Raw genomic sequence first — 16,042 nt, forward strand, 5'->3', positions numbered from 1 at the left:
GTGTCGCCATCTTAGTGTCACTGCTGGCGCTGGCGCACAAAATTTCAATGACGTCATTCAGTTTGGGCAAAATTTGGCAAATAATGTATATAAATATAATCAATCTTGCTTGTAAACAGTGAAGTTGACGCTTGTAGATTCTAACGGTGGAATATGGGGGAGGACAAACTGTACAGAAATTTTGTATCTGAATTGTAGTATCTAGGTCTCGTACTCATTGATCCGAGATGTTGTTTCTCACTCATATCAATAGCTATATACCGTGGAAGTCATGTAGCGAAACCTTCTTACCATCAATAACGTTAGACTATAGGAATTTAGTTGATAATCACAAGCCACACGTAAGCGCTGTAGCTTGACGCCTATATACCAGTGTAATCAATTCTCAACCAATGTAGTTAATTAGATACCCTTAAACCCAGATGATCTTGCACAAGTTGTATTGTTTTTAACGATCTGACAAACAGTGTTAGACAGCACGAGGTAAATAGAATTAACGACTCGATTGACCGGTATCTACGGAATTTCCTGTACAATATCGAATCTTGGATAAAACAGGCGTTTTAATGGTTCACTCACAGTTTTCTAACCTTCTGGCCCTTCATTGATCAATCTAGTGTATAAAAAGCTCATAAGACCCTGTTAGACTGCTCCATCTATCGTTTGCATTGTAGCACTGCTCAAATTATCTGCTAATTACACGCTCATTCACTCGTGCATATGTACAGGAGGCAACCACTAAGACACACAGGTGTCGCGCGTGGCGGCGATCAAGCCTATTTCTCGCCGCGTGGCTGACGAGCCCTCCAAAACAATTTCCAGTGACGCAGTGATCGCCGAGATACGAGACTTATGTAATTATAGATTAAATCTAAACGTGTTATATTTTAGGCTATCAATAACAATAAATATTTAAGAAATCGAGAAAAAAAACACATGGCTTACCTCGACTTTTTGGTATAACATGGAAAACTGTCCACCACATAAATGTCTTCCATATCCAAACACACCAGCCTCGCTTCCTGTTGGCAGACATGGTTACTTGTCGCTAGAGTCTGAAACAAGTTTGAAAAATAGCAGTACATTTTGTAGCTCCTCGGCGAACACACATTTTAGGTTGCAGTGGCTGACTAGGACTGGTGAGTAGTAGAAGACTGCACCACCTCACTACCAACAACATAGCGAGGGCGCTGCCTAGCTAACCTGTCACACACACGGTTCGATCTGGCCTTTACATATAACATTGATTGTCATAACTTACTTGTTCCCTGTTTACAGTTGTTTTCCTAAGCTCGAGTATAATGCAGTAATTGAGATCAAACATTGCGCAGATAAAAGGCTGTACATATCCCAGCTTCCGGAGTAACGAAAGCTTAGCGGCGCGCACGCTGCTACTTGTGCTTCATCAATAATCCAAACGACTCCCAATTTGATTTGCTGTACGGGAGGACTCGATACCGCTCCGATTTGGAGCCCGGGAGGTGGGACTGCCGTGACAGCATGTAGAACTGGCACTTAGGGCTAGTTGGGGTGTCAACTGTTGGCTGATTGTACTCCCGTGTGTTGTAGGCCCCGGGTAGGAAACGTCTGACGCCGACACCAATCGCTATCGACATATGTAAGGTTTACGGAGGAAAGTGAAAATATATCGACTGGGAGACGGCCGAACTGTTTATTGTGTGTTTGTACGATGTTTACTTTTAACGGAGATAATTCCAACAGACGAAACTAGAACAATGGGTTAGGTTCATGCTGATGTCCCTGATCAGATTTACAACAATAAAAAGCCGGGGTTTCTATCGTACGAGTGTTTTATCATTATCAATATTTTGTTGAAGGATTGATTCAATTAGGATCAACATGGTAAACGTGACGTTTATATAGTTATAACAAAGTATTGGACATAAGAAATCCTTATGGTTATATCCACCCGAAGAACACACAATTAAATGATGGAAACACTATGAAATGTTGTAAACACTATCACAAATCATAAAAAATAAGAAGTGATGTACACACTATTTTGTCAAGTACACACCATATCAAATATTGTTAATACCATAAAGTATACACTTAACTTATCCTTAACCTGTCAACATAACATTTCTACACTACACCAATCTCACTCTAGTCAACATTACAGTGATACACCAATCTCAATCTAGTCAACATTACAGTGATACACCAATCTCAATCTAGTCAACATCACAGTTATACGCCAATCTCACTCTAGTCAACATCACAGTTATACGCCAATCTCACTCTAGTCAACATTACAGTGATACGCCAATCTCACTCTAGTCAACATCACAGTTATACACCAATCTCACTCTAGTCAACATCACAGTTATACGCCAATCTCACTCTAGTCAACATTACAGTTATACGCCAATCTCACTCTAGTCAACATTACAGTTATACACCAATCTCAATCTAGTCAACATCACAGTTATACGCCAATCTCACCTAGTCAACATTACAGTTATACACCAATCTCACTCTAGTCAACATCACAGTTATACGCCAATCTCACTCTAGTCAACATTACAGTTATACACCAATCTCACTCTAGTCAACATTACAGTGATACACCAATCTCACTCTAGTCAACATTACAGTGATACACCAATCTCAATCTAGTCAACATTACAGTTATACACTACACCAATCTCACTCTAGTCAACATCACAGTTATACGCCAATCTCACCTAGTCAACATTACAGTTATACACCAATCTCACTCTAGTCAACATTACAGTTATACACCAATCTCGCTCTAGTCAACATCACAGTTATACGCCAATCTCACTCTAGTCAACATTACAGTTATACACCAATCTCACTCTTGTCAACATTACAGTTATACACCAATCTCACTCTAGTCAACATTACAACATGTGTTTTATCTTCTAACGCCATGTATTGGTGACATGTTTTTTGTCTTCTCACGCCATGTATTGGTGACATGTGTTTTGTCTTCTCATGCCATGTATTGGTGACATGTGTTTTGTCTTCTCACGCCATGTATTGGTGACATGTGTTTTGTCTTCTCACGCCATGTATTGGTGACATGTGTTTTGTCTTCTCACGCCATGTATTGATGACATGTGTTTCATCTTCTAACGCCATGTATTGGTGACATGTGTTTTGTCTTCTCACGCCATGTATTGGTGACGTGTGTTTTGTCTTCTCACGCCATGTATTAGTGACATGTGTTTTGTTCACTCACGTCATGTATTGGTGACATGTGTTTCATCTTCTAACGCCATGTATTGGTGACATGTGTTTTGTCTTCTAATGCTATGTATTGGTGACATGTGTTTTGTTTTCTCACGCCATGTACCAAACAAAGACACGATAATTTCTCCAAACGCATAGTCTTTAATGGACACATCTCAATAGGCCACTTAGTACATATACTGGTACATCAGGTATTAGAAACTCTCTTTAACAACTCTCTTACAACAGTCACCAAGGACACCTTTGCGCAATATCTTTCATCTGGTTTTGAAATCAGGAACATTTTTTCTTCGTGTTCAATTGACAATTGACAAAAGAGGGGTTGATGATCGCTGGTTTACGCTATTACTGGTTGTGGATTGCGCTGAAGACACACGGGAGTTTTCACCTTTTAATAAAAACAAATCAAATACTGAGGAGCCAATAATCGCTACAAAATCGGCTGTTTCGTCCTTCTAGGAATAATCAGTTTTTCATATACAGAGTGTACCTAATGACTTCGAAAGACGGTAAAGTACATCTCTGAATAATGCTTTAACCCAAAACTAATTAATTAGCAATTTTAAGGAAATGTAAACTGTGAAATGTATAGCTCAAATGCGCCACCGTGCGCCAGACGATGGACAATGCGCCAAACGGTAGAACAACATGTAGTTTTATCATATATTTCATTACACATTTTATGTTAATTGACGTTGAAATTCTTATCATGGATTATATCTTGTAATACCCATGTTTTACAAAGATTGATTCTGGTTATAAATGTTATGAACTTCTATGTATCTTAGAATTACATGTATAATGTAATGTATAATGTGATATATAACACTACCATGATCATTAGCGTATTGTATTGTGCTGTATTATATGGTACTGTTTTGTATTGTATTGCACTGTACTGTACTGTAATGTATTGCATTGTATTGTACTGTATTGTTTTGTATGGTATTGTTTTGTATTGTATTGTACTTTATTGTATTGTATTGTGCTGTATTATATGGTACTGTTTTGTATTGTATTGCACTGTACTGTACTGTAACGTATTGTATTGTATTGTACTGTATTGTTTTGTATGGTATTGTTTTGTATTGTAAAATGACTACTTTTCTCAATCATACCCAATGATATTTTATGGACGCCATTTTGTATTTTTGTCGTGTTCTTGACGATAGTGCAATCTTTCATAGGAACTTGTCCTTAGTTTTTCAGAGGATAACTGAGACATGTCGCCAAAAGACACCCCTAGATGGCGTACAGTATCTGCTCTTACCACAATACCAAAAAGCTATCGAGTTCACTACCATCTAACCCAGCACCTGGACTCGGGATCATGAAAATGTTTAAGTCAGAAAAAAGGTAAAGTTAGGTCCAAACCCGGTGCCTGTTGACAGAAGTACTGAATAGCGTGAACGTGTATATTTTCCTTATGGTAAGCGATTTAGTTGCTTGTCTCGAGATGTCTAGCACGTGAAATATTTGTCCCAGAGGACTGTCACATGCCCGACAAGACATTTTTACCCTAGTCACGAGGTGAGGTCACATTTCCAACACGTCCTTTTTAACATGTTCCCACAGAGACATCATAGACCAGACCCTGATCCCAACGGAACGACAATTACTGCACTGCCATTGTCTTAATTATAAGTGAAGTGAAGAGTCTGACGCGTCATAGTTCCCATAACTACAAGAACGACAATCTCGTTCCATAATTTTACATATTCACACTACAACCACATTTGTTTTTAATATATCTTGACAATGCCATTTAAATACAGTGAGATCACCGGGAAGACAAAACGCACAGGTATTTAAAACGTCTAAGAAAAAACTTTTCTCTGTAACATTACAAACCTTTGTTTATTGATATCAATACTATACATTCCATAGTGTTCGTCTATGATATTGCCATAGTTTATATCATATTCTCTTCACTTACATGGTAGAAGTATGTCAGTACAGTTTACTTTGTAACTCTCTGTGTGACGGTAATATCATTTATTATATAATATACATACTTGGACAATTTTTACTATATGTGTAAATGAAATATTTTCGTTGCACGTGTAAAATTATGCCTTTTTCTGCGACACTCACTTTACAATAATTTCGTTGCACGTGTAAAATTATGCCTTTTTCTGCCACACTCACTTTACAATAATTTCGTTGCACGTGTAAAATTATGCCTTTTTTCAGCAATAGTCACTTTATAATATTTTCGTTGCACGTGTAAAATTATGTTTTTTCTGCGACACTAACTTTATAATATTTTCGTTGCACGTGTAATGACATGTCTTTGTACTTATTTTCTTTTATCATTGTTTTCGGTTGTTGCTATATGTTCTTTGTACATACCTTTTTATTTTAGATTTTTGATTTGTACAAACGATTCTGTCATATGTCATGCCATGTTTAAAATATTGTATTTGTATGCAAAAGTTATTTTGCTTTTGGTTTTACTTTATCGGTAATATTTTTTCGTATCTGAATTATAACTATTACAATAATGTTTGTTGTGTGTAATATATGGTTGTGATATTGCCTCTCTAACATCCTTTGTGATACTTGTCGTTAAACCTGTCAATGCTGTGACTAACTTTCTATCCCCCGGGATGGAACATTGCGGTTCTGGTTTCCTGCTTTTGTGCCATCAAAGCCATATCTATTGAGAGTATCTATGCCGACTGAAATACGTCACAGATTACGTGCAATAGAAATTGGTTTTTGCTGCTTGCGTTAATAAAACTAACTTACCAATACTGTGACACCAGGCTTGTAAGCTAACAGCTTACTTGACACACCGGTACAAGCATGTGCTATTCCACGTGGTGAAGGTTTGTTAGAAGATTAAACCTTCCTTCACCTGCGAGTAGTTTGTCGAAAGTGCGCGTGCTGACTGGGTAGGCGAGGACAGACTCTCGTCACCGCCGCAAGATAGCGCCACGAGCGTTTGGTAATCTTTTGTCAGACGTAACCACGTGACACAGTATCGACCGCCCTCACATTACTTACTTGTTGTGTATATGCTAAATTTTCAGCAAATCATCTCTAACGTTACCATTAAAACATGACATTCCGTGCTGGTGATCAAAATATTCTCTTTAGCTGTTTTATTTAAGACGCCCAGTGCACATATTATTTTGATGCAATACTATGTTAAAATCAAATGCACCATCCTAACAAACACATTAGTTTTTAGTTTTTGAACGCAAAACGATTTTGTGGATTAAGAGATCATGATCCTCATATAGTCTTTGATACATGTACATATCCGTTTATCTGGCACTGACTCAAGTGTACAGTGTATATGTGTGTGCATTTGTATTACATATATATGATATTTGCTGACAATTCACCTTCATCAAAACAGCGGAAACATTGCAAGCGTTTCGCAAAACGGGCAACTACAAATCACACGTTTCATTGGAAAATAAAAACACGCGTGTTTCCAATGGATGACACGTGTACATGCATTTACGTTTTCGCTGCATAGTCTCACAAAATCGATAAAGTTATCAAATGAAGATGTTGTTATGATTTGATGAAAGGAAAAAGCAACAGGTGACTGCTTTCCTATCAGAATGTTTTCAGACTTTCCATTGCAACAGCCCGGAAACCATCGAAACCTGACAACAAACTACAATGGAAAGCACCAAATGGATTCCGAATGACCTTCGTGGATTATCGGCAACAGGAAAACAAAAACCTTGTCCTTCCATGGCATTACTGATAAACTAGTTGGCAAAATAAGATAGTTCAACCAGATACCAAACGAACCATTCGCAAGGTGTAAATTAAAGTGAAAACCGTTTCTACAACTGAAATAGTGGTTTCTTCTATCATTTAACCAAGTTATACAACTTTGATTTATTTCCTACGCTACGTAGTCACACAGACATATCACCAACAGACAGTGGCAATACCATGTTCTATATCACCAAATACTGGTAACAATGCACGTGCATGTGTGCGCTGACGCTTGCATTGGTGTACAAGACATTGTAAGTGGTGGTTTAGATATGTTATCTGAAATAAAATGATGTCCAGCTTTTGGCTGTCTACAGATGTTTCGATGTTGTTATTAATGTAGACATTTATCGTTTATTTCCTGTTAAGTCGGCCATCGTTGTACTAAATACAGAATATATATAGAACTATGTGGACTGTTAACAACAATAGCCCAAGAGTCGTTTTCACCTAGACTGTTTTTGCTAAATGAATAAAAGAAACACATTTTTATATGTCCATAAAGCTGTAAAACTGTATTAACTACATCCATCCCAGTCAGAACACTCTCGACCTACTGACCCAACATCAGTGACTGGACCGTGCAGGACAATTCCGGCCAGCTGAATTTGAAAGCCGCTAGGAGACATAAAACAATGGCTGATATATAGAATAATAAACAGCCCTTAAGGAGAACATTGTAACAACGTTGGACAAACTTAATAATCCAAAACCATCCCAAACACTTTCGTGACTGCATTTTTACAGTAATTTGTTTCACAAACTGTATGCAAGTTATGAACATCTATTTCAGTAAAAAGAAGTGTTTCTCTTATATTGGTAGATCTTATATTGTATTATCTTACTTCCCGATTTTTACACAACGCTATTTTACCGACTCTCAGACATTGCTATGATACTTCAGTGTTTCTGTAGTTACCGACTCTCAGACATTGCTATGATACTTCAGTGTTTCTGTAGTTCCCGACTCTCAGACATTGCTATGATACTTCAGTGTTTCTGTAGTTACCGACTCTCAGACATTGCATTGATACTTCAGTGTTTCTGTAGTTACCGACTCTCAGACATTGCATTGATACTTCAGTGTTTCTGTAGTTACCGATTCTCAGACATTACTATGATACTTCAGTGTTTCTGTAGTTCCCCACGCTCAGACATTGCTATGATACTTCAGTGTTTCTGTAGTTACTCACGTTCAGACATTGCTATGATACTTCAGTGTTTCTGTAGTTACTCACGTTCAGACATTGCTATGATACTTCAGTGTTTCTGTAGTTCCCCACGCTCAGACATTGCTATGATACTTCAGTGTTTCTGTAGTTCCCCACGCTCAGACATTGCTATGATACTTCAGTGTTTCTGTAGTTACCGATTCTCAGACATTACTATGATACTTCAGTGTTTCTGTAGTTCCCCACGCTCAGACATTACTATGATACTTCAGTGTTTCTGTCGTTTCCCATGCTTAGACATTGCTATGTTACTTCAGTGTTTCTATAGTTACCGACTCTCAGACATTACTATGATACTATAGTGTTTCTGTAGTTCCCCACGCTCAGACATTGCTATGATACTTCAGTTTTTCTGTAGTAACCAACTCTCAGACATTGCTATGATACTTCAGTGTTTCTGTAGTTCCCGACTCTCAGACATTGCTATGATACTTCAGTGTTTCTGTAGTTCCCGACGCTCAGACATTGCTATGATACTTCAGTGTTTCTGTAATAACCAACTCTCAGACATTGCTATGATACTTCAGTGTTTCTGTAGTTCCCGTCTCTCAGACATTGCTATGATACTTCAGTTTTTTGTAGTTCCCCACGCTCAGACATTGCTATGATACTTCAGTGTTTCTGTAGTAACCAACTCTCAGACATTGCTATGATACTTCAGTGTTTCTGTAGTTCCCGACTCTCAGACATTGCTATGATACTTCAGTGTTTCTGTAGTTACCGACTCTCAGACATTGCTATGATACTTCAGTGTTTCTGTAGTTCCCCACGCTCAGACATTGCTATGATACTTCAGTGTTTCTGTAGTAACCAACTCTCAGACATTGCTATGATACTTCAGTGTTTCTGTAGTTACCGACTCTCAGACATTGCTATGATACTTCAGTGTTTCTGTAGTTCCCCACGCTCAGACATTGCTATGATACTTCAGTGTTTCTGTAGTTACCGACTCTCAGACATTGCTATGATACTTCAGTGTTTCTGTAGTTCCCCACGCTCAGACATTGCTATGATACTTCAGTGTTTCTGTAGTAACCGACTCTCAGACATTACTATGATACTTCAGTGTTTCTGTAGTTCCCGACTCTCAGACATTGCTATGATACTTCAGTGTTTCTGTAGTTCCCGACTCTCAGACATTACTATGATACTTCAGTGTTTCAGGTAATACCCTGTCAAAATGAACGTGTCAAGTCCGTACATAATGACTGTTAAGAAATTGAAAGAAAAGAAACACTTCTTTTGTAAACAATGCTTTTTCCCCCGAAATCTTTTTCAAGTTTACACATAAAGCAACTGATATCAGATATTAGATTTTATTTATAGATGGAATGTCCCAACTAATGTTCCATGAATCACTTCAGAAATTTGTTTTCTTTTTTTTTCTGGTGTTTAAAGTGCAATTTTACAGATATTTCAAATGACGTTCCACAAAAGTTAACAACACAACTGATATTGGTGGGTTTATTTTCATATGAAAAAAAACTTTTTTCCATTCGACGTTATACGAATTGACGGAACAGCCCGACAACTGATGGAATAGCAAACTAGCTGATCCAATTTTGGCAAGTAAGATTTTCTTGTCACTTACCGAAGCGGAAACAAAACTTTTGTTGGTGAGAGGAAATAGATAATACACATGTAAATGGAATTAAATGAAGGTGTTTTCCAGTAGAAACTTCTGTAGTCCTATGGTTATTGTTTCAACTGTTGTTATTGATGTACATGTAGCCTATGAATGTATTTAATTATCAGGCTGTAAAATTCCTGTAAATGCTGTCACCTTCTGAGAGGAGTTACTCTGTATAATGGCACCATTAAGTCACTGTTATATGATTACGCAGCACAAATGCATTATTGTCTATTACAAATAAAGATTATTATCATTGCACTGTATACATTACCGTATTATCTGTCCTTGTATATCTAATTTCCAAACGTTCCTAGGTTTTGTTGTAGTGTTAATGTCATATGCTGGCGTTTTTTTTAAATGTCTCATTTCCCAACATCTGTACGATGCTTTGCTGGTATTTTTTTTCCTTTTTCTTTTTCCAATATTCGTATGTTGCTACGTGTGTGGTTTATTTATTTATTTATCAATTTTTGTCATATTCTGTCATCCATAGCTAATAGTTTGTTTCATTTCCCACCAGTTGCATATTACTCTTATTTTTATTTTTTTATATTGTTTATTTTCCTCTTTCTGTCATATATGTATATTGCTACTGGGATTTGACGATATTCTCTTTAATACAACCAATGAATGACGTATCAGAAGTGAAATGTCAGAGGTCCGTTTTGCAGCTCAATATCACACTGAAAATTACAAAGGAAATTGAAGTAATGTTAGCGCATACATATTTCTATCTGTAATTGTTCTTGTTTTCCTTTACAATCTATGTCGGCCAGATTCTATTGTGATCCGAATCACACGCGTCATCTCGTGACGTTTCCGGGAAGTGCTGTCGGTAACAAAACATCCACATTTTAGGATGTCAGGATAGGTTTGAATACTTGGTCCGGTCAATCTCTGAATGGGATGATCATCGAAATAAAGTAGAATATCGGCCTCCTATCAAGGATATTGATTTTGGAATCAGAATATTAGAAAGCCTTGAGGGACCCTACGGAAACTAATGTACTCACAGAGAAGTGTTCGTCTGTCACTACATTACAAGAGGAACTCACCAGTTCACAGATATGTTGATTAATTTATATAGAAAACATGCGTACAATGTACATGCCAATACAAGTTGTTAAACATCGAGTTGGTATTCACCTCGGGCCCACGTGACTGAGGCGGGTGTAGTCCCGTCAGACAGTCTATTCCGAATGACAATATAAAAACTGCTCTGAATGGTATTTCTTACGTACGTGAATAACATAACAAACACAGGACAATCACACAGGATGACAGTGATGGTTTCAGAGTTCATAACACTTCCCCGGGATTTACACATCAAGCAAAGACATGCTGCATGTCTTTGTATGAACGCAAGAAGAGGAACAGCAAGCGGACGTTTGGACTTACACCAAATATACTGTATAATGTAAATATACTCAAACAGACAGTCAGACATCACCATATATAACTATATAATTGTTTGAAGCTGGAATGTTACCGAGACAGGAAATGAGACATTTATAAAGATAGAATTCATCTTGAACGTATATCCATCTTTTATAATACTGCCATCACGCGACAGGTCAATCGAGTAAGGGGTGTATTTTAGAGCAGAGAAAACACGCGAGGAATAGTAAGTGGTCATCATCCAAGTATACATAAACCATGGTCCTAGAGTGCCTATAGGTTAAGGGACAAACAACACACGTGCATTGCCTCGGATCTCTAAAGGTGTATTTCTGTCCCCACAAGCCGTCTACCCCGACACAAACATCTATATGTCATCACAAGTATATTGGCTATTCATGCATAAATATAAACACTGACCACACCTGTTGTCTGTCCATACGTCCGACGACATTAAACGTACATGAACACGGAGATTCAAATGTGTATTGTCTGTCCTTACATAAGCACATCTGTCAACCCAAACCAATCAAAAAAAATTCTGATGACACCATGGAACATTTTTCAAGACACTCAGAAAGAATGCCTCAATTAGAAAGAAGTGCATAATGCAATTATTTTCATTTTGTCATACATTTTTCGGTAACTTCTCCTGCTCCAATCACTGAACATAAATAAGTCTCGAATTTCCCAAATTTATTTTAGTGAATGACGTAAGCTATCTTGTGACTTCGCCAAATACCTCCGAAAATTATTTTTTTCTATAACGTACGGCACCGCTACATTTGTAAACAAGCACCTACCATTTTGTAAGGTGATCCAGGTGCCGCCAATGGCGTCGTTATCAAACTTACCAAGATCTGATGCTCTTCGACGATTGTCACTAGTTCTTTATTACTTTATACATCTTGTTTATCTCATTTAAATATGTCATAAAATGAAATTCGTTTTCAATGGAAATCGGTCGATTAAGAACAGTGTTGTGTTATGTCAAACCTGTAGAGAAAGTTATAGTAATTATGTTCTAATATATTGAAAATATTTACGGAAATTGCTTTCCTTGAAGTGACACTTACGGCTGCCTGACAGCCGAGCACGCCTCTCACGTGCCTCTTGTGTGGCTCTCGTGCACGACTCTACAAACTCGTTGCAGGATTCTTGAAGTGCCTCCACACACTCACTTCACACAATCACGCCCGTCAGATATCCGGAAATCCTCCGTTCCGACACCTTCTGAGCAAGTAAAACCTAACCGACCCCACGGGATGACAACATACGTTTGTTTGTATTCCAGTGGTTGGAGAAATTGAACGATACACAATATAGCGTATATTAGCAAGGGAAAGTAATTAAAATAACGTCTTATATACATGGAATTTCAATGGGTTTTCCTCATGTTTCTTTGATAATCTCACAATGCATACATTATAGCAAGACCGGTGCAGAGTTTTTATCTTCAAGTACAAAGATCAGGAATAATATTCATATCAAATCAAAGCGTAAAACATGTGCATCTTAAATTGTAAAATATTAATAATGAAAAACATTGGTACGGACGCATTTTAAATTGTAAAACTTGTGTATGGTAAAGTGTTAAATAATTAAATTAAGTATAAAACACGCGGAAGTACACACGGTACTTTGTAAAACATTGTTACTTGCGTATCTTAAATTGTAAAATATGTGTATCTTACAATGTAAACGTAAGTACATTGTACACGTGGGGATTTCATATAGAACATTTAAAACATAAATTACTGGTACATGTATATATTTGTGTATCTAAAAGTGTAAAACGTGTGTATATAATGTTGTTCAGTGTAATACATTAGCACTGTGCATACATTGTAATACTACATGTGTATATGTTAAAGTGTAAAACATGTGTATATGTATGTTGTTCAGTGTAATACATTAGCACTGTGCATACATTGTAATACTACATGTGTATATGTTAAAGTGTAAAACATGTGTATATGTATGTTGTTCAGTGAAATACATTGGTACTGTACATACATTGTAACACTACATGTGTGTATGTTAAAGTGTAAAATGGATGTATTTGTATATTGTTTGGTATAAAACATTGTTTCATGCGTGAACAAGTATCGAAAGTTCATTGCGAAACAGGGATGTGCCTTACATCGAGAATTCGAAATATGTAACAATATATATATGTGTGAATGCACATAATATTTACGTTTAATATATATGAATATAATGAAAATGGTTTCTTCGCCAAGTCGGTTTTGCTGTCATATTGCGATAAGCACTGAACGGAATTATTGTTTTGACTCGGTGTATTTAATTCTCAGTGGAGTGAGTTGTGGTGTCAACCTCACTCACACCTCACGCCAGTCTGCAGCACCCAACACCAGGATGAGGTGCAAAATTCAATTTGTGTATATCCCTTACATCATTTATTAATGGAATAAAGCGTAAAAAGAACGTGTGTTCGTGTAGCTGGATCGCGGATGTTGATTTTCACTGGCACAGATATTGTTGATGTCAATATTTCACAAGCGTTTCTGCAAGGTAATAATTACAGTCCGGCCTTGGTATATTTTCATAACTCCTTTACTCATCCTGTGGGACTATCTTGTTATGCCTGCATATGTATTACCCGCCCACCCCTTTATCAAGCTCTTGTCTTAACACTTGAACAGTGTCAGGTCGTTTAATGAATCGTCAGCAACCTCTGTCACGTTCGAGTTGTTTCTGAATTCGATCAAGTGTTTCACAACAAGTCGGGGAAATCATTTCCGAGCCGTGTCTCGCATATCTATATCGATCGTAAAATATAAATCAAATCACTAGGCAAGATTTCCACCAACCTGTGAACAGTTTTGACGAGACGCTCGCTTCTGAAATTAAGGAAGACATGTTGACCTTTACACACCTAGTAGGCTAGTGTGATATCGACCTCCTCGGGACCCGATTAACCTTCCCGGGACCCGATTAACCCTTCTCTTGTACAGACAGAAACGCAAAGCATGGGCTTCAAATGCAACATGAAAAAGAGACGCCACGATATGCATGACAATTAGATCAATATCACTAGGGTCTGGGTCGGTTTTAACTAAAGCTTACACAGGGAAAACAAAATCAACTAATTTCCGGTCGGTACATCAAACCTACAGTAAAATATAGCTTTATTACTAAATACAAATGTATAGGGAAAGTTAAGTATCGGGGTCACATTCTACGATTAGGAAGTCTTTCCCATCACAAATACAGTCAAGAATGGGATTTGTGAGGTGTCCGTTCCCTGGAATCAGGCACAGACACTACCGAAGACCGAGTCCGGCACTTTTCAGATGGTTTGGCAGTTGTCCAATTCGTTTGACTTTATGTCAGTACAATATGCCGTAATCGAATTGAATTTTGTCCCGACGTACAGTCTGAAACAATAATTCTATAGAGTCAGAGACAGCCGTATCACCGGCTCGGAGACAAAACACCAATCTCAACGATATCAACAGAAAAAACGGTAATCCCAAACACGGGCAAATAGAATAGAACGGAGAACCTCGGGGAATGATACTAAAACGGTTGTGTAGGGCCAGGACAACAGATTTCTAAGAGACTCCTCGCCAAATAAACCTGCTGAGTGGAGACGACATGGACTGTGAGATTGTAGGTCAAAGTTATCTGGGTATCGTCTCATCAGGTCTTTTCATAAGTACAGCTATCGCAATATCAAAGCGACTATTGAATACAAATGTCACGCGACCGCTCTTGTCTCATTTCTTTTTTTAATAAATACACTTACATCAGCTGTCTACTCCACGTTTACGATCTCACGCGTAATATTTAATAAACACGACAAACGTCTAACGCATAGCGATCTCTCGGGTAATGGAAATATATGTAATGCAATCGTCTCATGAAAACCAGCCCCTCGCGTACATGTAAATACGACAACCGGCCCATGAAAACCAGTCTCACGTGTTCATGAAAATACGACAACCGGCCCATGAAAACCAGTCTCACGTGTTCATGTAAATACGAAAACCGGCCCATGAAAACCAGTCTCTCGTGTTCATGAAAATATGACAACCGGCCCATGAAAACCCGCCTCACGTGTTCATGTAAATACGACAGCCGGCCCATGAAAACCCGCCTCACGTGTTCCTGTAAATATGACAACCGGCCCATGAAAACCAGTCTCACGTGTTCATGAAAATACGACAACCGGCCCATGAAAACCAGTCTCACGTGTTCATGTAAATACGAAAACCGGCCCATGAAAACCAGTCTCTCGTGTACATGTAGATACGACAACCGGCCCATGAAAACCCGCCTCACGTGTTCATGTAAATACGACAGCCGGCCCATGAAAACCCGCCTCACGTGTTCCTGTAAATATGACAACCGGCCCATGAAAACCAGTCTCACGTGTTCATGAAAATATGACAACCGGCCCATGAAAACCCGCCTCACGTGTTCATGTAAATACGACAACCGGCCCATGAAAAACAGCATCACGTGTACATGTAGATACGACAACCCGCCCATGAAAAACAGCATCACGTGTTCATGTAAATACGGCAAACCGCCCATGAAAACCAGCCTCACGTGAACATGTAACTACGGCAATCGTCTCATGAAAAGCAGCCTCACGTGAACATGTAAATACGGCACTCGTCTTTCGAAAACCAGCCTTCCGTGTACATGCAAATAAAATAATTGCTCACGAAAGCATGCAACTGATCACACTACCGCTTCCCAGGTCCAAACATCGAACACACATTTGCTTGTCCTCTAGCAAAAAGAAAGTTTTTTTCGATGTTAA

The 16,042-nt window shown here is 38.2% G+C and overlaps 1 protein-coding gene across 6 annotated transcripts in view; it reads right to left on the reverse strand.

Annotated features, from left to right (window-relative positions):
• LOC132544559 (neuronal acetylcholine receptor subunit alpha-10-like) overlaps positions 1-16,042 on the reverse strand; it is a 201,414-nt gene that overhangs the window by 97,957 nt on the left and 87,415 nt on the right. For 4 of the 6 annotated variants that reach the window (XM_060208173.1, XM_060208174.1, XM_060208175.1 and 1 more), the window contains exon 2: positions 946-1,055. In XM_060208173.1, the coding sequence (XP_060064156.1) occupies positions 946-1,036 (91 nt within the window). In that variant the 5' untranslated portion in view covers positions 1,037-1,055. Of the gene's footprint in view, positions 1-945; positions 1,579-16,042 lie in introns of those variants that run through there. The other 2 variants (XM_060208170.1, XM_060208176.1) reach the window with 2 other exon arrangements.

This window comes from Ylistrum balloti, unplaced genomic scaffold (assembly GCF_031769215.1).
Source record: "Ylistrum balloti isolate Yb309-2 unplaced genomic scaffold, AGI_CSIRO_Ybal_v1 Utg369802, whole genome shotgun sequence".
Taxonomy (NCBI): Eukaryota; Metazoa; Mollusca; class Bivalvia; order Pectinida; family Pectinidae; genus Ylistrum; species Ylistrum balloti.